The sequence below is a fragment of the Callorhinus ursinus genome, unplaced genomic scaffold (assembly GCF_003265705.2).
Source record: "Callorhinus ursinus isolate GAN/ISIS: 27379988/994484 unplaced genomic scaffold, GSC_fseal_2.0 scaffold59, whole genome shotgun sequence".
NCBI classification, from domain to species: Eukaryota; Metazoa; Chordata; class Mammalia; order Carnivora; family Otariidae; genus Callorhinus; species Callorhinus ursinus.
Window position 1 is genome coordinate 4,075,332 of NW_027397121.1, and position 20,689 is coordinate 4,096,020.

Consider the following 20,689-nt stretch of genomic DNA (forward strand, 5'->3'; position numbering starts at 1 on the left):
GAGAGACAACCCTGCCTCAGGGAGCCCCAGTCTGAGGGGGGAGACAAAGGGAGTCCAGGCCCAACAAAAAAGACCTAAGCCTGGGTATAGCATCTAGGGCCATGTCTTATCTACACCAGCCTTCCCTTGGTTTCCGAGCAACGTGAGCATTCAGTTAGGTGATTTCCTGGCCTGGAAACCTTCAGTGACTTTTCTCTGCTTTGAATCAAGTCCCAACTCTTTAGCTTGGCTTCCGAGCTCTGCCAGGAGCCTGGGGAGTCCCTCCCAGATGACACGACAAGAATGAGAATAGCCAGTCAATCCTCAGTAGCCCAGACTCTTCATTAACCAACCTCCTCTTCCTTGTTGGAGCATCACTTGTGCTGCTCCGCACCCCTTACCCCCAGGCGTGGCAGGAGCAAGTGGCCGAAGGGGGTGAATTTTACTCATAAAATGTATGGGAAATATTTCCACAGGGGCCGGGCTAAAGTTTACTTTTTTCACCCTCTCCACACTCTAAGCCAATTAAAGTGGAAACCAGATTGCTGGAGAAACATTTAGCCTACTTAAGTGAACTAATTACTTTTGAGGCCTTTTGGCCAAGCTTCATAGAAAGCAGCAGTGTGCTAATGTAGTGATTCATTCAGGAAAGTCTGGAAGGGCCTCTTCAGAAGGGCATTGCTCTACTAGCCATTAGTGACATTCAGTAATTGCGACTCGTCTCCATTTGGGTCAGGGTCCCTGCTTGTCCACGTGGCATCATTTCCACCTGCACCCTCAGGGCGGAGCAGACGAAAGGCGGGAGGCCTCGCTGCTGGCTCTAGCCCTCTCTGGAGGTGGAACCTGGAGCAAGTTGCTCACCCTCACTGTGCCTCGGTTTCCACATGTGTAATATGGGGATAACACCTCCCTGGTAGGCCTGTGGTGAGGGCGAAACAAGGGGATGGATGTAAGGTGGCTGGTGTGTAGTCATTGCTTGGCAAATCCCATTGCATGGCATCATCCAGAATGTGCAGGGCCTCCCGGTCACTCCGCCAGTCGGTCGATATTTGCAGCAGTGAGCATTTATGTGTCCCAGGCAACATACCGGGTGCAGTGGAGAAAGAGGGAGATAGTCAAAAAAGCAGCGCTTCACCAAAATCGTGAGCTAGACTCGGAGTTTGCCGCCTAGGAGGGAAGAGTCACCCGCGGGAATAATCCTAACAGAGAAAATGGGGAGCAGAGAAGTGTCCGTGAGAATAAGAGGGGAGTTCAGAGGAGAGAAAGTTCCAGCCAGCACGCCATGTTTAGCCCAAGCACTTTGATAGCTCACTGGACTTTTACAAAGCAAATGGGACCAAACACAAGGCATCTGGCCAAGGGGTGCGTGATATGGAGCAGAGGAGAATGGGGGTCACGAGGAACTTCAGGGATCGTCTGGCTCTACCTTGTCGGGCCAGGACCGGCCTCCGGTGGTGGAAGCAGGGCAGCAGGACCCCAGTGCAGTGGGAGCATCCGCTTGGAGGAGCTGGGTTTCAGTGAAGCTGGGGGACATGGCACGAGGGCCCAGCAGCACAGCTGGTGGCAGAAGCGAAGGTGCGGGTTGGGGGGGGGCAACATGGGCAGGTCAGTCTGCACTTGGGTAGCTGGGTGAAGTAATAAGGGGCTATTTATAAAGGAACGCTCGGGGTTTAGGGAAACCAAAGAGGGGTGATGAATCACCAGGCTGGCAACAGTAGAAAGCCATTGCTATTCCTGGCCTGAGGAGGTCAGGGGAGGCCAAGGTTCCTGGAACCCCAAGGGGACTTCCCAAGAGGAGCCCGGGCAACATAACTCTCTTTCCACCCTCTGCTCTCCTGCCGGTGCCTCCCCCTGGTATAACCCCACCGGAAGCCCTAGTGTGGGGGACTGTTGATGCCGTCCACTCAGGTCTGCCTCCCGGGCACAGGGCAGGGTGGACAAGGCAGTGGATCCAGAGGGGCAAAGCGAGACAGCCCAGGATGGACAGCGAGCAGATGAGCGAGGTGGGGCAAAACAGAGGAAGAGGCAGCTAAGGGAGCTCACGGCTCTCAGGCTGAGGGCAACTGGGGCTGTGGGGTCAGGAGGTCAGAGCAGGAGGGTCCGTAGAGATCAGAGAGGCTGCCCCATGGACAGTCACCACCATGCGCAGCCTTCAGGGGTGGTGGTGGCAGAGCTCAGGTTTCAAGCTATTTCTGGAGAAGAGAAGACACACTCAGACATACCGGGACCCTATTTCTTTGCCTGATTCTCTCTATGACCCACAGAGGACAGTACAGGAATGGAGAATTTAAAACAAAAAATCCGGATCCATCTCTGGAACTGCCCCTGGGATGGAAGACTGCTTTTGCTCATAAACAGGAACGGGCTCCCACTTGTTAGTTCCTTGCAAAACGTCTGTTAGCAGAACCTTGGCTGAGAGGTAATCATCCTGTGACCAGGAGGAGTCAAGTGCAGGCACAGCGGTTTCCGCAGGCAAGGTCCAGACCCCGGGGTTTGCACAAGGCTACAGAGGGATGAAAGCTGTTCTCTCAGCCCCTGGCTGTCAGGTTTCAGCTGATTTTAACTGTTTGGGTCATTTTAAATGCCTTCTGAGAAAGCTCCATCTTCCAGCACCTAAATCTGTCAATGCGTTTTATGAAAATTGACTCAAGATGTAATTTTAGCCCAGGAAGTCGAGCACTATTTGCATCAAGGTTTGCCAGGGCCTTCTGCGTGTCCCAGGGAAGGCAGGATGACCAGGTAGGAAGGGTCCCAGGAACCTTCTCACTGGGAGGAGGGATGTAATAGGGATCGCCTCTCCGTTCCCCCTTTGAAAAATGTGTGGGCGGGTGATCCCTGCTCCTCCCTTGCCAGACAGCTGTCCTGGCCAGGGGTGGTGGGGCCTTAGAAATGAGGAGATGGGTATTACAGAATCTTAGGGTGTCCCCTGCTGGACTCACGCTGCCTGCCAGGGATTGGCCCCACACATGCCTGCCAGAGCACTATTTTTGAGCAACCTCGGTTCCTAGAACATTTAACACCCACTGGGAATGACAGTTCACCTCTAAGTGTCAACAAGAATGTGTGGATACCTACTGTGTGCCACCGTAGAATGCTGGGGATGCAAAGGGGGACCAGACACTGTTTACAACCAGAGGAACTCCCTTTGGCTTCAGGAAGAGACCAATAATGACAATAACAGCAATAGAGAATACTAATAGCAGAGGCATCCGACTTGAAGCGTGAGACTTTGGCTCAGGTCATGATCTCAGGGTCCTGGGGTTGAGCCGTGGGTCAAACCCCTGTTCGGCCTGCACTCAGCAGGAAGTCTGCTTCTCCCTCACCCTCAGCCCGTCCCCTGCTCATGTTCTCTCAAATAAATAAAATCTTTTAAAAAAGAAAAGAATGCTAATAGCAGACACTTCTGTAACAGTGATATGCTGGGCACAGGTTCCAAGTATTTACATATAGTAAATAATTTAATGCTTACAACCACCCCATTCAGAAGGTATTATTACTACTATTATTGTATTTATTGGCCCCATTTCACAGAGGAGGAAATTGAAACAGACAGAAGTTAAATGTGAGAGCAACTTCTGGAACAATGATATTTAAGATCTATAATAGTTATATATAAAATATATATATATAAATAGTTATATATAAAATTCCATTCATCCCAAATTCAACCCTCCTTAGATGCACAGAGGAAGCTGATTTTCTCTTCTGCATGTTCTTTCAATATCTGAGGACAGCTCACACAGCCCTATTAGTCCACTTTTGGGCAGATTGATTTATTTATTTTTAAAGATTTTATTTATTTGAGGGGGGGCACATGTGGGGGCGGCGGGGGGGGACAGAGGCAGAGGGAGAAGCAGACTCCCCGTGGAGCAGGGAGCCGACTGTGGGGCTTGATGCCAGGACCCTGGGATCATGACCTGAGGCGAAGGCAGACCCTTAACCGACTGAGCCACCCAGGTGCCCCCACTTTTGGGCAGATTTAGAAAGTGATTATTTCTATCAGTACTTCCTCTCTATATCACTGTCTCTTGTCCCTTTACCAGTCGGGTCACACCCTCTGGACCCCGGGTCCACGCGTCGATGTTTTCCCCAGAGGGGGTGTCCTGCACCACCCACTTACATGTCCAAACAGGATTCTCCCAGCTCAAACTTCGCGATCGGATTTTTGACCCTCAATATGAGATTTTGCATTTATCTTTGTTATTTAGTAGACTTGTCATTTGGTAGATTCAGTCTGTTGTCTGGCTGTGAAGATCATGTTGAATTACGATCGTGCTTTTGGCATCTTGGGTCTGCCTCCTGGTCCTAGGTTAGCTGCAGTCGCTGTCCACAAGAATGATAAAGGGTTGCACGGGATAGAGTGTTGTGGTCCCCTACTGGAGATCTTTTCCCAGACTGACCTCATTCCTCTAGTTGGTTTTTGAGATATGCTGTTCAGCCACCAAGGAGCTACATGAGCTGGTTATAATCCATCCCATTTTTCCCGATCTGTTCTCTAAGTGCTTCATGAATAACTGTCCTTTGCCTTGTCAGATGAGGCCCTGAACTTGACGTTTAGAACCCTGCATTCCCATCTCAGCTCTGAGATTTATTAACTATGTGACATGGGTGAGGTCTTTATCTTCTGAGTCTCAGCTTACTCATCTGTAAAATGGGACTCGGAGTGAGTCCTTCTTAGGAGGACCAGCTAAAATGACGCTTGTGAAAATGCCTCGAAGTACTCACAGCAATGTGCCATTGCCCAGCTCGAGCGCCCGGGCGCTCTGTCACAGTGGGAACAGCCATACTTGGAGACCCTGTGGACTAAACCAAACCTGAGTCCCCTTCTCAGCCTAGAGCTCCGGGACCCAATTGGCCTTAAGGAGTGAGGGCTTCCAGGAGAAGCGAAACACGTCAACCTTGTGTGGGAAGGGTCCTTCCTCAGGAGGGGCTCTTCCAGGAAATGCTAAACCCAGGGACACCTTCATCACTGTGCTATGCCCAAAGAGCATTGCAGAGTGGCACGCTGGCTCAGTGGGGGACCCCCACTCCCTGCCCCTCTGGTGCTTTGTCCCAGGGTGTCTCCTCTTCGTCTGCCCACAACACCCTGCATCTCTGAGTGGTGGCCTGCCTGGCTCTTGCCCTCTTCCAGACCCCAGTCATCCTCCCTGGCTCTGGCCTTGAAGTTCACCCCCATGCTCACCCCCGGCAGCCAGCGTTTTTTTCTCCTTCTCCTGAACAGAAAAGGGCCTTTTCCTGGTTCCAGTGGCTCTCAAAATCACAGCTCAGGAATTCAGCTGTTTCCCAAGCCTGGGAGACAGTAAACATCAGCTTCTTAGCCTGGTGTTCGAACGTCTCCCGCTTGGACTACCCTAAAATTGGCTGTAAGAGAGGAACTGGTCCCGAGTGAGCCCCTGTGGGTGCTCTGCTGGCTCATCCCTAACCCTCAGCCACCTGTGAGGAGCTGCAGTGGGTCCACGTCACTGATGAGAAACTGAGGCCAGGACAGTTGAAGCGGCTTGTCCACGGCCATGCTGTGAATTGGCGCAGGATTGGGACTCACATCTGTTCTGAACCTCCTAAGCCTGGATGGCCGTCCAGAGCTGTCAGGCCTTTTGGGCAGCTCTGCTTCCACACAACCTTGACCCCGAGCCCACATGACCACGAAAGCAAGACTCAGGCTGATTTCTGCCATGCACACTCGCTGGCTAAGTTGAACCGTATGGATTTGCATTTGAAAATTTGAAAAAAGATGGCAGTTTCACGTAGTCTAATGGTCAGGTTAGACTCTAATCTAATATTAGCAAGTGGCCCCTAATGACCTGTGTGCGTGTCCTTATCAGCTCAGCGAGGTCCCAGGGCCTGCTTCTCGCCTTAAAGGCTCATCAGAGGCCGGCCGATGAGAGATGATATTCCAGCACTGGGGAGGGTCAGGCAGCTTCTGCTGACAGCAGAGCCCCGAGGTATCAGAAGCCCAGGCCCACTCCCAAGGCGTGAGGTCTCTGCAGGTTCTCACGCCATGTTTGTGCAAGTGCTTAAGTGCTTGTATGGCACTTCAACCATATGTGTGTCTCTCCACACCTTCCTGTTGGCAGTGAAAAATCCTTGCTAACCTCTGTCTGTGAAGAGTTCTCCAGTGCCTGGGAGATAATGTATCTGAGGTGACATCTCCTAGTTAGGGCTTTCAAATGTAATGTCCAACCCTAAGATGGATGAAACTCACTTAAAAAAATTATTTTATTTTATTTTTTAAAGATTTTATTTATTTTTTGACAGAGAGAAAGACAGTGAGAGAGGGAACATAAGCAGGGGGAGTGGGAGAGGGAGAAGCAGGCTCCCCGCTGAGCAGGGAGCCCGGATGTGGGGTCCGATCCGAGGACCCTGAGGATCATGACCTGAGCCAAAGGCAGACGCTTCACGACTGAGCCACCCAGGCGCCCAAAAAAATAATTTTAAATAATATATTATAGACAGTAGAACAAAAGGCAAGCTGTTGGACTCCAGGCTTTTCCCACCTCACAGCACATCCCCTGCCTTCTTCCCTAGCTCTGTCCCTCCCCTTGCACCCAGACATTCAGAGGCCCCAGGCTGGCCTACTTCCACCCTCATGCTGTTCCTCTAGAGGAAATCCTATAGCCATGCACTTGCCTTTCTCCGACTGAGCCACCTTCGGCCCTCCCTGAGGCCCCCAGGCACCCCTGTTCCAGCAGCCAAGATTGTGCCCCAATAACTCTGATGGTTTAGGGTACTTAAAGAATCAGCCAAGATAGTTGGAAAATCTGACGTGTAACAGCAGACCTCCTTTAGGATGTGCCTGGTGCATGCCCAGCATCAGGTCTCTTACTTGTCCCCGACCCTTATAACGGCTTTGCAGGCAGGTACAGATTATTTCCAGACCTCAGAGAGCTGACGGAAATTGCTCCAGGTGCCATGCCTAGGAAACCAGGGTTCTCTCCCTACTGAACCACGGAGGAGGGGTGGTGTCGTGGGCAGTTCCTGGGTTTGTGTCAGAACCTCGGTATTTAGAGCTGCGTGACCTTGTAGTAGATGCTTATTCTCTTTGGGCCTCAGGTTTCTCACCTGTAAAATGGACAGCTAACAATACTTACCCGGCTGGATTGTCTAAGGATTAAAGAGAACATAGGATAAGGTGGAGGGATCAGGCAGGCAGTTGGTAAGAGGTAGCTCTTGTTAATAGTATCATCGATGGGCTCTGGGTGCCGGACAACATACCAAACAGTTGATACGCTCTATCCCAGGTAACCCATTCTATAGACAGCAGCGGGGAGGCCAAGAGACAGGAAGTAACTTGAGTAAGGGACTGTGGTATCCTCCAGGGTACAAAGCTGTAGCAGCGAGGTCCCTGTCAGAGACCTTATGGGGAGCTGGGGAGACCAGACACAGACATGGAAGAATCTAAAAGCCTTGTTTTCTTCATCTTGGTGAGAGTGTTGGAGCAGATCCTCTCAGAGGCCCCAAGCTCCATACGGTAACTAGACCAGAAGCCACCCAAGTAGTTTAGACGTGAATTCTCAACACTTAACAGCAGGGAGAGGTCCGGGAGGCCTGGGAGAGCTTTCAGGGGGAGGTGGCACCAGATCTGGGCCTTGAAGGATAGTGGAGAGAAGAAAGGGCATTCCGGGCACGGGGCTTGCCGTGAGCGAAGCCTGGTGGTGGGAACGTCCTGTGTGTCTAGGAGCCGGCAGTGACTTAGCCTGGCTATGGCCCAGGCTGTGTTGGAGGGAGGGGAGAGATGAGCTGAGGAAGGGAGGGCCGTGCCCCCTTGGGAACCCTGCTGGGAGTACAAGGTCTTTGATTTAATCACAGTTTCCAAAGAGTCAGCAGTCAGTGAACAAGCATTTATTGAGTACCAACTATATGCCGCCCACTGATTCAGGCACATAGTGGAGAATAAGACGGGCAGAGTCCTTACTCTGGAGAGGCTTAGTGCAATCAGCAAAGAAATTGGTTAATTCCAGGTATAGTTTGATAAGTGCTATGAAAAAGATAAAAGAGAGTGACCAGGGAGGAGGGGACTGATTAGGGGGCCGATGGAGTCCCTTCTGAGGGGCTGGTGACTCTAATTGAGTCCTGAGTGTTGCCATGCATAAGTCTGGGAGGGGATGTTCCAGGCAGGGGGTACAGCAGGTGCAAAGGCCCTGAGGTGGGGACAAGCTCGCTGCACTCAAAGGACAAAAAGAAGGCCTATATAATTTGAGTGGTGTGAACAATGAAGACAGTGGGTGATGTGGGGGCAGAGGTTTGTAGGGGCAGATCCTCTAGGGCTTCATAGGCCACATAGGAGTTCAAACACTGCTCTAAGTGTGATGGGAAGCTATTTGAGGGTTTTGAGCTAAGTGGTGATGGAGCCCTCTTTATGTTTTGGAAAGACAGCTCTGGCCACCGTGTGCAGAGCGGATTACAGGCGAAAGGACTGAAAGAGGAAGACAATTTGCAGTCTTGTGGAGCTCCTGGGATGAGACAGTGGAGGGCAAGGGCAGTGAGGATCCAGTTTGTCCAATGGGCAAGAGTTTAAACGTGAAATGAAATGACCCTCTGCCACCATACTCTGAGCCCAATTTGGGATCCCTGATGACCAACATAGGACCCGACCCCAGCCACACGACACAGACCTCTATCAAAAGATTTCAAGTAATGAGTGGATCATTATTATTGCTAAACCTCAAAGCAGGAGACGTGCCTCTCTAGTTGGTGGGCACCAAGGCAAGCGTGGGGTTGGCTTTCTAGACTCTCCTGTTTTTGCAGAGAGGAGTCTGCCTCTTCAAGGAAAGGTCCCACTTGAGCCTCGGGGCCCGTGGACAGCCTCTCGTGGCCTTTGCTTTTATCACGCAGCTGGATTTTCCAGGGCCTTCCCTCACCATCAGCAGGAGCAAGCAGTCTGGGACTGAGGTCTGCCTTTGGGGACCAGATAGGTCACGGGCACCTGCTCTTGGTCTTAGGGTTAGGGCTTTAGAATCTGCTTTGGCACAGCCAGGTACTGTCACAGTGTCCCTTGAAATCTTGACTCTGTCACTTCCCTTAAACTCTCTGAGCTTTAGGTTTTTTTCCTCCGTAAATGGGATCCCGATGCCTACTCACTGGGCTGTGGTGGAAACTTCAGGACAGAATTGCTCAGCACAGTGCCTGGCTACGCTCAACCCTTATAAATATTATTACGCAATCCCGTCAGACAAAGCCGGGAGGAGGCTGTGCCCCCTGTCTTGCTGCCCTTCCCTCTGTAGGAGGCCGATGACGACATTTCCTAGGGCTGGTGTGGTTTCTACATCAGCAGCGCCCCATGATCCCCCTTGGCCCTCACCACACCCCAGACGAGGAAGCAAAGGCACAGAGGGGTCCCTCCTTGGCCCAGCAACTCAGCTAGACAGTGTGGAACTGGGGCGTGTTACGGCCTTCTGAGTCTGCCCATCTGGCCAGGCTGCTGTCAGAGGGGGCTTTTCTAGATCCCGGGTTTGATGTGGTGTGTCAGGGGCCAACTGTGAATTTGTGTGTGTCTCCTGCCACCCTTCCCCCCACTAAACCAGAGATGTTTTGTGAGTTCTGTGTAATACGTTTGGCCGGAGGCCAAGATTTCATCTGAAGAAAGGAGTTTGCTTTTCTGGTAAACCCCAGGGTTCTAGTGCAGGTCATTTGGTGGCTGATAAATCCCTTTCCTCTTCAGTGTTAGCGTCCAGGTGCCCTTTACGCTTGTGGCTGAGCCATTGAGAGCGTGGGCTCCAAAGTCAAGGGGACTGGGTCCAAATCCGGGCCACCACCTTCCCGGCTGGGGCTCTTAGGCAAGTGCCCCGGCTCACAAGCCTGCTGTGAGGAGTAAAGGAGCTAATTCTCGTAAAGCGCCTGACAAGAGACAACGCTCAACAGTGGCTCCATAGATGAAGCCCCAAAGTGAGAAACCAGAGCTTCACTGGGAGGAAACACTGTGGGTGGTATCACTTCAGACACCCTCATGCCACTTGGCAGGAGCGATAGACATTTTGGGGTGCTCTGGAGGACAAGTGCCTTTAGGGCGGGGCTCGCTCAGGGCGCTCCCCCCACAGGGGGAGTGGACCCAAGGCTCAGCCGCCCAGGCAAGATCAGGGCACGGGCCAGTGGAGACTGTTTTGCCAGCTACTTGGCAGTGAGGCTCTTTGGTAAAAAGGCCATTCCCCCAGGAGCTGGGACTTTTTAACAGATTATCTGGAACAATGGCTAATTAGGAACTAAGCCTTTTGTCAGGAAGTCTTTCATTCTAAGCTTGGCTGGTGCTGATGTCTGGGGCCAGAGAGGGAAAATTCTGTCCAGGCCTGAGCAGGGGGAAGGCCTCTGGAGCCTCCGGTCTCCTTATTCACCTCTGTCCTTCCTCACCTAGAGGCCTCAGTGCAACAGGAAATGGTCTGGAAGGCACCGGGTCACAGAAGTCATGGTTCACTCTGCTTGGCTTTAGGTCAGCTCCTTCCTCTCTCTCGGCCTAGTTTTCCTTGCTCTCCAAGGAAAGAGGGTGCCCACAGAATCCTGGAACCCTCCAATAGGGAACCTCAGAGAACTTTCCAGACCCAAGATGGTGCGCATGGAACCAGGTCCTCTGTGCTCCTCCTTGAATCCCGGGCCCTCCGTCCTGGTGTCCAGATCTCAGGCCATTCTCCAGCCTCAGGCACCTACTTGGGCCCCTGTTCCCAGCACTCAGCTTGCTGCCTTTTCCAATTTCTATTTGAGTCAGATAGCTTTCTGGCCTCTAATTTTAATCCCGGTGAACATGATTCATGAGGGGCCAGGGCTGGGCTCTGCAGCAGGGCTTTTAGAATCCCCGATTAAGGAGCCACCAATTCCATATGAAAATTATAGGGGAGCTCCGGTTGGGGAAGGGTGGGCAGCTTTGAGGTGGAGAACCGTCTGTCAGCTCTGGCCTCCTTCTGTCCCAGGCGGCATAGCCACTGGGGGCTTTGCAGCTGGGGGTGGGGGGGGTCTCTGGAGCTTCATCCAGCTGTAATTTGTAAAAAGGCCAGAGGTGCTTAAACCTGGGGCCGTGAACATTGTTCAGGCTTGCAGAGCCACCCACTCATTACTGAGGCTGGGGACCGCGGTGAACACCATGGGACTCGATGGCTCCATCACTCCTGGGAGCCCTGGTCCTCCCTCCCCACAACTGGGTGCCTCTGGGAGGTCCTTCTGGCCTCCTGGAGCTCCGTTCTCTCATCTGTAAAATGCGGATGACGATAATAACGTCTCCATGGGGTCACTGGGGGGGGGTTGAGTGAGATCACGGATGTGGAAGTGTTTTGAAGATGAGGAGTCACAATACCAGGCAGAAGGAGGAGGAGGATTTGATGGAAGACCTGAGAGAAACCTGACAGAGAGGGTGACAGGCTTCTGGGAGAACAGGGCACTGCTCTGAGCTGGAGCTAACCCGACCTGGGCTCCCACCACAGCCCTTTTCCTCGTTAGCTGTGACCTGGGTCAGAGCACGCCCCCCAGCCCGCTTCTCTGCCTCTCTTTTCTCATTGCTTGAGAGGATTTGATTCCTTCCAGCTCCAAAGTCTTCAGGTTCTAGGTCAACTTGTTAATCAATAAATCTTTATGGAAATCATAGGAGGGGCCAGGAGTGTGTGTGTGTGTGTGTGTGTGTGTGTGTGTGTGTGTGTGTGTATGGTCTGTAGGGATTGGAAGTGTGGGTGAGGGGTGAGCAGAGGAATAGGTCAGGGGCACTCACCCGTGCCGTGTGACCTAGAGCCTCCCCAGCCCACGGGAAGAGTCAGCAAGGTGAAAGAGAGAGCAAGCATTGGAGAAGTTCAGAGGTTCAGCTGCAGGTAGGAAAACAGCAGAAGTAAAGACTGGATAGGACATAGTCCAAGCCTCATTCACAGTATTGACCTCTGATTGGTTAGTGACTACATCAACTCCTTCCCGATTTGGAACCAGGCCAGACAGCCTGGGTTCAAATCCTGTTTCTACCACCCACCAGCTGTATGACCTTGGGCAAGTCACTCCAGCTCCCTGAGCCTTATCTTAGTTCATTTATCTGTAACATGGGGATAACAGTACTGCTTCATAAAGTTGTTATGAAGATTAAATGAGACAAAATGTGGGAAACACTTAGCACCTGGCTGCCCCTAGGGCTCTGTGAGGGTTACTCTCAGTCCTGAAGATAAGCTCTGCAGCAGAGACGTTCCGGGTCAAGCTTCACGCACATTTCCTTCTGTCCTTCCCCTGGAAGAGGGAATGCTTTGCTCTGTCTTATCAGTGGGGAAATGCAGCCTCTGAGGGGCTATTCTAGGTAGCCTCCCATAGTAAATAATAAGCAACAGAACTCTGGACAGTGGGGGGTCCTAAACCCAGGACCTAGCTACCCCTCTACGCCACACTGGCTGCCCCAGTGCCCTCCAGCTGTGGGTATTTGCAGGGAGTTGCCGGTGGGTTGTGAGGAGGGAGGGGTCCAGACTTTAGAAATCTAGAAGCAACAGAGAAAGTCTCTTTCCTGGCGGCCTTGCTTTGTACCTCCTAGCCCGGTAGTCAGTGTGTCTGAGCAGGGGTTGAGAGGGTCAAGGTCTCTCCTCTCCTCCCCACCCTCACTAAGCAGCCTCCTCGCCCGAGGGGTCCTTCTGCTTTAGCTGTCCTGTCAATGGCAGGGGAGTGAATTTTCTTCTCCAGGTCCGGGTCTCTAAGCAAACCTCACACATTCTACTGCCCCCCCTTTTTTTCTGGACCCATGCTTGTGGGAAGTCCACGGGCAGGGCAGAGCCTAGATCTTAATGGAGTAGCTGCTTGGTAAGAGCAAAGGGACAGCCCTGCATTTTCCCCTCCGCCTTGTCTGTGTGTGGAAGATGTCTTGGAGAGAAACCACTCAGAACTGGGGCCTTTTGGGCATGGAAGGTGAGCAGGAAGTGTTAGCAGTTCGAGCAGGGAGCATCTTAGAGATAAGGCTGAGTTGAGAGACCCGGGAGAGACACATTTCCTTGGGTGCCTGGGCCAGGGTTTGGGATTCAGGAAGGACCAGAGTGTAGAATCACTAATTTGCAGAGCTCGTTTTATGTCCCAGGCTGCCTTCTAAGTACATGACATAAATCAGATCACGCAAGCCTCCAAAAACCCTATAAGGTGTGGATAAATTGTTCCCATTTCATGGAAGAGCAAACCGAAACAACAGGACGGGGGAAGGGATTTCTCCTAGGTCACACGGCCAATGAGTAGCAAAACCAGATTGGAACTCAGGAAGCCGGGCCCCAGAGTACTCTCTTCACTTCACTATTCACTGCTTTCTGTGGGAAACCCTAAGATCTGTCTTCAAAGGTAGAATCAGGAGTTCTTAAAGCTTTCTGAAGGCATGGTTTTCCTTGAGAAGCTGATGAAAACCATAGCTTCTCCACCCGGAAAATGCAGACATGGACAGACGGACATTTGCGTTCAATTTCAGGGTGCCACAGGCCCACTTAGAGCTGATTAAAAGCCTCAAACCCTGACTCGAATCGGGTAGGTGTTCTTCCCTAACTGGGCCTCATTCTGGCAGCTCTTTGGATGGGACCAGGAGGGCCGCTTTCTACAAATCCGAGGAGGCTGGGGTGGGGGCCCTGGTCCCCGAGAGTTCCCACTGGGGCCCTCAGGGTGGGACAGCTGTGTGAAACCCTGCATCCCAGAAGGTGGTCACGGGACATTGCGCATCCTGGCTGCACGAGAGGGGGTCACGCACTTTATTGGCGGCATGAGCATTACACGGTGTTTCAGCAGGAGTGGGGTGGGGACTGTTGGTTTATGTTCACTTGAGTTGGCAATTGTATGTGTTACGAACATGTTTGCTGAGAGAGAAAATAGATCAGTCAGGGCCCCAGTGGGAGAACGAGTTTCCTTAGTTGGTTTAACTGAAGAGATTTAATGGATTTCTCTCAAAGGTATGGGTGAGGTCGAGGAAATCCACAGGGGGTAGTGCAGCACCCCGGGCCCGGCACCAGCGGGGAGCTGTTCTCACTCCCGGCTTGAAGGGGCAGGGAGAGGAGACAGTGCTCTTGTCTGTGAGTGAGAAGGCTGGGCCAGAGCCGGAAGAAATACCCCAACCTCTCTCTCCACCCGTCTCCCATGCTCATGCCTCCCATTGGCCAAACCCAACAGGAACCCACAGGGCAAGGGAACCAGGGTGATGGGGTCCAAAGGGGAAAGGGTCCCCTGGTGTGTAGAGCAGGACAGAGAAGGAGCTGGGTGGGGTGGGGGCAGCAGTGGGAGACTCTCCAGCACAGAGAATAAGCCTCCGAATCCGTCCAGGCCTCGTTGCCAGCCCCGTGCCCCAGTGCAGGGCAAGCGGCCCATGTCTTGACAGAGGATCCCCCACTCCTGGCCTCCTAGTTGGACATGCAATGGGAAGACCTCACTTGCCTGACCTGGGTTCTCAATCCCAGCCCTGCAGCGGCCCTTGCCCCAGGGTGCTTTGGCAGGACCACTGCCCACCAACCCCCATAAATCTCAACTTCTGTGTGTAGCAGAGCCCCTGGGAGCCGTTTAATTTAGTCCTTAAAGAAGTTTCAAGTCTGCTTTCCCTTTGAGGGTCCCACTGGAACTGATGATATGTAATTACTGCTGCTTAATTGATATTCTCGGGGCTTAGTCATAGAGGTTTTAGGAGCCCTCGGGAGCATCTTTTCTGGCATGTCAGGAGCTTTTCCCACTGGGTTTTGTTGCCAGGGACAAGACGTGAGCTTTTGAGAAGGTGAATACCCTCATTTCCAGGCTTCGTACTCATTTGTACTTTCTTTTTCTTTCTTCCCTCCTGGGAGGCTGTTCCAGGCCTTGAGGTCAGGGAGGTCCCCCTCACCTTTCTTTCTGATCACTCAGCCCCTTCCCCGATTTCACACCATGCCCTAGCTAGTCTGCACTTGCCCCTTAAGCAACAGTTCTTTAAGGCTGTCTGTATCAGAATCGCTTGGTAAAACAAAGATTTCGGGGTTTTTCTTCAGCTTTGCTAATTAGAGAATCCTTGTGCCCACTCGTGTTTGGTGGCCTATGCCCCAGACTGTGAGCAATGCCATGCTCAGAGCCTGGAGTGTGGACAGAGGAGTTCAGAATGGACCAGAGGGAGGGACAGGCACTTCCAGGGAGCTGGAAGAGTGTTCAGGGCTGGCTCAGCTCCGATAACAGGTGGTCCGGGTTAACCCACTCTTCCCTTCGCCCCCCCACCCCGAAGCAGGATTTGCCATACAGCATTCAGACTGTATACTCTCGTGCTAATACCTCATCTGTCCAAGTCCCTTCGGGCTTGGAAACTATAATTCTATGTGGAATGAAATACAGCCAAATTGATTTTTTTTTAAACACTAGTTAGGTTGTTTCCTGTTGTCATTAATAGGGGTATAAGTTGGGCCTGACAGAGACTTAGTGGCTTCTTGGATTTTCAAAATCCAAGTTTTTGTTTTTGTTTTTTTTTCTTTGTGATTAGCCCAAGTAATGAAGGCTATAAAACATCTTTAGTAAGTCCCTCGGTTGTAGATTTCACGGTTGTTTGTGCCTGGCATATATTAATCACCCCTGCGTGCTGGAGATTCATCACTGCCCAGCCTGGCTCACTTGCCCCCTTTCCTCTCCAGGAGATCTTGGGGGCCCTTGGAGTCCCGCTCCAAGTCCTGTTTCCGGGGGAACTCCATTTTCTTCTCTGGCAGAGATCAATCTCTAGGGAATTCCTCTCTATTGAAGCTTCAAGTGCCATTTTAAAAGCAGCGCTGTCATCTTCCCTAATGGGTGTTTTCCTTGGAGTCTCTGCTGAGAGTCGGGTGAGGAGAGAGGCGGCCCAAATGCTTTCTCCTTCTGGACTGGGGTGTATCTAAAATTCAGCCAGAGGGATTTTTTTTAACATGTTTAGGGGAGCGGTACATTGAAGAGGAGGTAGAGCCCTTTCTTAAAAGAGGATTCTCTCATACCTGGGTGTTTACCCAGAATATTCTGCAAGAAAGCCATTAGGAGAAATTTTCCTTTTGTCTGAAGACTAGAGGTGTTACGAATTAGAGCAGGGGCGCCTAGGTGGCTCAGTCATTAAGTGTCTGCCTTTGGCTCAGGTCGTGATCCCAGGGTCCTGGGATCGAGCCCCACCCCCGGGTCGGGTTCCCTGCTTTGGCGGGAAGCCTGCTTCTCCCTCTCTCACTCCCTCTGTTTATGTTCCCTCTCTCGGTGGCTCTCTCTCTCTCTCTCTCTCTCTCTGTCAAAATGAATGAATAAAATCTTTAAAAAAAAGAATTAGAGCAGAAGGGGAAAATGCAGGAATTCTCTTGGAACAAGGATGGATTATACGTTGTAAGATTGTTACTGAATTAGGGGATGTAGCAGGAACCCAGTCTTATTCAACTCAATATCTACCCCATTGCCTTGTACACGGTGGGGCTTTTATAAATACTTGTGAAGTCAACCTCATCTTTATTTGATTTTCATAGTGCTTGAGGACGTTAGATGAAGTAAAAATATAAGAGGCCTTGGATTACACATACCTGCATTTAGGTCCCAGCTCTGCCTAGCTGTGTGGCCAGTGATTAGTTGTGTAACCCTAGACAGATGACTTAGCTGTTCTGTGCCTTTGTTTTCCTATCTGTAATTAGGTCCCTGCATTTAGGTCCCAGCTCTGCCTATAGCTGTGTTCCTTAACCTTTCTGATTCTCAGTTTCTTCACTTGGAAAACGGGTAGTAACTCACGGGGATTTTGTGAGAATCGAATGAGATAATGATCCACTTGATCTAATGAGCATTCAGAAGGGGCTCAGTAAATGTTAGTTTTCTTTCTTCCTCCATCAGTGGTTCTCAACTCCAACTGCGCATTAGGATCACCTAGGAAACTGAGAAAACAGTTGTTCAGGCCACACCCATTGAGACTGGGTTTCATTGGTCTGTGATGGGGATTTGAGCATGGGTATTTTTAAAAAGCTCCTGTAAAGGATACATTTTTTTAAAAGGTAAAATCATGAATCCCCATGCAAATATAAAATGAACACATGGTAAGGATTTATTTAACTTGTTAATTAAATGAAGGAACCAGTAAGATGTTACAGCTGGTTCAGAGGACTCAACACACATTCTGTTGACCCTTGAACAACACAGGTTTGAACAGCACAGGTCCACTTACACACAGATTTTTGTCAATAAATACAGTACAGTCTGGTCAATATATTTTCTCTTCTTTATGACTTTCTTAATAACATATTCTTTCTTCTGGTTTACTTTATTGTAAGAATACAGTATGCCATACATATAACATACAAAATATCTTTTAATCAACTTTTTGTTGTCGCTAAGTCTTCCGGTCAACAGTAGGCTGGCTATTAGTTAAGTTTGGGGGGAGTCAAAAGTTATACCTGGATTTTCGACGACGTGTGAAGGTCCGCTCCCCTAACCCCTGCATTGTTCAAGGGTCAGCTGTACATAGGCAATCGGGAATGCTGAAATTAATTTATAAATAGATGCAAAATCGGTCAGTTATCAACAAGATAATAATCAAATAATTGCATTCCACTGAGCCAAATATATTTACATATCTACGGATAAGAATCATTTGCATTACCCTGTGCTTTCTACAATTTCCGAAGTTGTAAAATAGCTCAACCATAATGAAAGGTGCAGATCTCTACGAAGTCAGATGCCTGGAATAGCATGTGAAACGGGACCCCCAGTAATCTGCTTTTGTGTCAATTTCTATCTCTTTCACATTTCCCCGGGGGCTTCTGGTGTGCACCCAGGGGAGACCCTGTCCTAGAGGTTTGTATATAGTGCTGTTGTCACACTGTATTGTATCAGTCGATTATGAGTTGTCCCACCTATGACAGAGAAGTCCTTAGGTAAAGGGTTCATGTTCTATTTGTATTTGTAGCTCAGCACCCAGCACGTTGCCTGGCTTACAGTAAGTGCTGAAAAACTGTTTGTTCAATCAGTAATTGAGTTGGATGATACCTCTAAGAAGTAAGCAGGACACGTCGTATTCTCCCATCTTCTGATGAGGAAATCGAAGCTTTCTCCAATCAAGTCCCACAATTAGCTTGTGATAAGCTTGCGACTCAAACCCACTCATCCCTTTCCTCATTCAACCTTACTTCATTCAACAGCTTCTGAGTCCCCACTGCCTACCAGTCACCGGGGGCAGTGACCAGTCTTTGCCCTCGCTAGGGACCTCACATGGAGCACCACGTGGCTTAGAGGGCATGGGCCAGAATGCCTAGGTTGTGACTTGTCCTCAGCAGTGATTAGTTATGTAACCCTAACTGTTCTGTGCCTTTGTTTTCCTATCTGTAAAATGGGGAAGCCTACCATAAAAGGATGAAATAGGGTAAATACGGTGCAAAATGTGTTGCACAGTTCCTCATGCTTATAATCATCTGCGACCACGAACCTGCGAATCTGTTAAACAGTGGCAGGTCCTGGGCTGCAAAAATGAGGAGAGCTCGGATCCTCTGCTGTTCAAGAAGCTCTGTCTGGTGGGGTAGGAAGAGCCTCGGATCATTGTCAGGGGACAGGGTAAGTGCAGCCGTAGGGGTGCTGGGTGGATTGTGGGAGCACAGGGGAGGGGTTGGGAGCCGGAGAGCAGGACTTCTGGGGAGCCGGGTCTTCAAGCATTAGCAGTGTTCCCACTTAGGGGACCCACTAGGAGGTCACTGCAGGTGTTGAGGTCAGAAAATGGGGAGCCCTGACCCAGGCCACAGCGGAAGAAGTGGGGATAGGGGGTTAGGAGAGAGACTCGGCTGGAGGAACTGATAGGGAGTGAGGGCAAGATGGTGCCAAATCTCGTGCTCTCAGATGACCCCACACTGCCTTGGGTGGGAGGTTCTCTTTGCAGCTTTCTAACGTAATTCAAGGAACAAGTGAGTGCTGGGCTACATCCCAGAGAAGCAGGCCTTGCCCACCCCATAGGAGAGGGGGCCGTGCACTGGCATTTTTCTGGGCTGCAGAGCCCCATTAAGGAGGACTAGTACTCAGGATTAATTTTTTATTTTGGCAATTACTGCCCAAGTTGAAAAAACATGTTTATGTATTCAGAAATATTCACAATTTATTTAAAATATTTATCATGCACCTGTCTGTCTTATTCACTTTGTACAATTGGTATCATGTCTTCCCTTCATGAAGCATAGAGCGCATTGCTTTTACACTCGGTCTTTTAGCCCCACGTCCCTTTTTTGAAACAAAATCTTACCAGAAATGTCCAGTGTATTGAATAGATGTAAGGGAGAAAAAAAAAACGAGATGTAAGAGAGTGACGGCCAGGACCCATGTCCCCACTGCCCTCCTCCACAGCACAGGGAGACCCTGAGATGCTCAGAGCCCTGTGGACTACAGTCGAGCCCGGTGGTTGTCCGAAGGGAGGTCCCCGCACCAGCGGCACATTTTTGAGAGATGCCGATTCTCAGGCCTCACCCTGAATCTATTGAATCAGAACGTCTGGGAGTGAGACCTACGATCGGTATTTTAACAAACCCTCCCAGTGATTCTGATGCTTAGACCTGGGAGTGACTTGCCTTAAGTCATTTGGGGAGTTTAATGGGATTCAACTATTGAGTGCCTAATGTGTGTAAAATTCTAGAGTATCTGCTGCAGGGGATACCAAGAAAGTTAAGTCCATGTATTAGTTATCTGTTGCTGTGTAACAAATTAGCCCAGAGTTGAGCAACTTAAACAACAGGGTCATGAATCTGGGTGCAGTTTTGTGGGGTCCTCGACCTCAGGGTCTCCCATAAGGCTACGGTCAAGGTGCTGGCCAGGGCCTCAGTCATCTCGAGCTTCTGGTGGGGCAGGGTCCACTTGTAAGTTCTCTCAGTAGTTGTTGACAAAATTCAGATTCTTACAGGTGGGTTGGCTGACAGCCTGGCTCCTCACTGGCTGCCCGCCTCCTGGCCCAAGGCTGCCCTTAGTTCCTTGCCACACAGGCCTCTCCATAGCACAGCTGGCTTCCTTGAAGTGAGCAAGCAAAAGAGAGCGAGAGAGGGTCCCAGAGACAGAAGTCATGGTAGTTTATAACACAACTTGGGGAGTGGCTTGTGCTCTATTCTGTTCATTCGTAGTGAGTCATGAAGTCTAGCCCACCTTCAAGGGGAGGGGATTACACATGGGCAGGAGGTGGGGATCTTAAAGATCCCACAATCCCTTCTTCTGCCCTTTCATTTATAATTGTGGCATCAGATAAGTATACACCAAACTGTGGCATCGGTCAGAGAGGGACGGTGGTCAGGGGGGAGCACAAGTTCAGTGGTGGTTCAGAGGGAAGTAAAACTCTCTGGGTGGAAGAATTGGGAAGGCTTCTTGGAGGAGGCAGCATTAACAAAGGATTTTGAAGAAATGGAGGAATTCCACAAGCAGAAAGGGGAATACTCTGCTCAAGTATTCAGGTATCAAAACCTTACAACTTGGGTGGAGCCTAGATAGAGGTAGTGAGAATAAAGCTGAGGATGGAGTTGGAGCCCTAGCGGGGATGGTTTCCATTGTTAGATGGAGGAACTCTCAGCCAGGGGGTAGGGGACAGGGACCAGAAGCATGGCTTCCATTACTGCTGGGGCCTGTACTGAGGGGCTCTGAGCCCAGTGCTCTCCCCTGCCCCACCAGCCTGGCCCTGAGGTCCACACCCCACTTTCTCTTGCAGTTCGGACGCACCGAAGTCATTGACAACACGCTCAATCCCGACTTTGTGCGCAAATTCATTGTGGATTACTTCTTTGAGGAGAAGCAGAACCTCCGTTTTGACCTGTAAGTGGCAGCTGGTGCTGAGGATGGGGCCGAGGAACCCTAGATGGGA

General features: G+C 50.7%; 1 protein-coding gene across 5 annotated transcripts in view; it reads left to right on the forward strand.

Annotated features, from left to right (window-relative positions):
* CPNE5 (copine 5) overlaps positions 1-20,689 on the forward strand; it is an 87,747-nt gene that overhangs the window by 16,066 nt on the left and 50,992 nt on the right. For all 5 annotated transcript variants that reach the window (XM_073884868.1, XM_073884865.1, XM_073884864.1 and 2 more), the window contains one exon: positions 20,537-20,640. In XM_073884868.1, the coding sequence (XP_073740969.1) occupies positions 20,537-20,640 (104 nt within the window). The remainder of the gene's footprint in view (positions 1-20,536; positions 20,641-20,689) is intronic.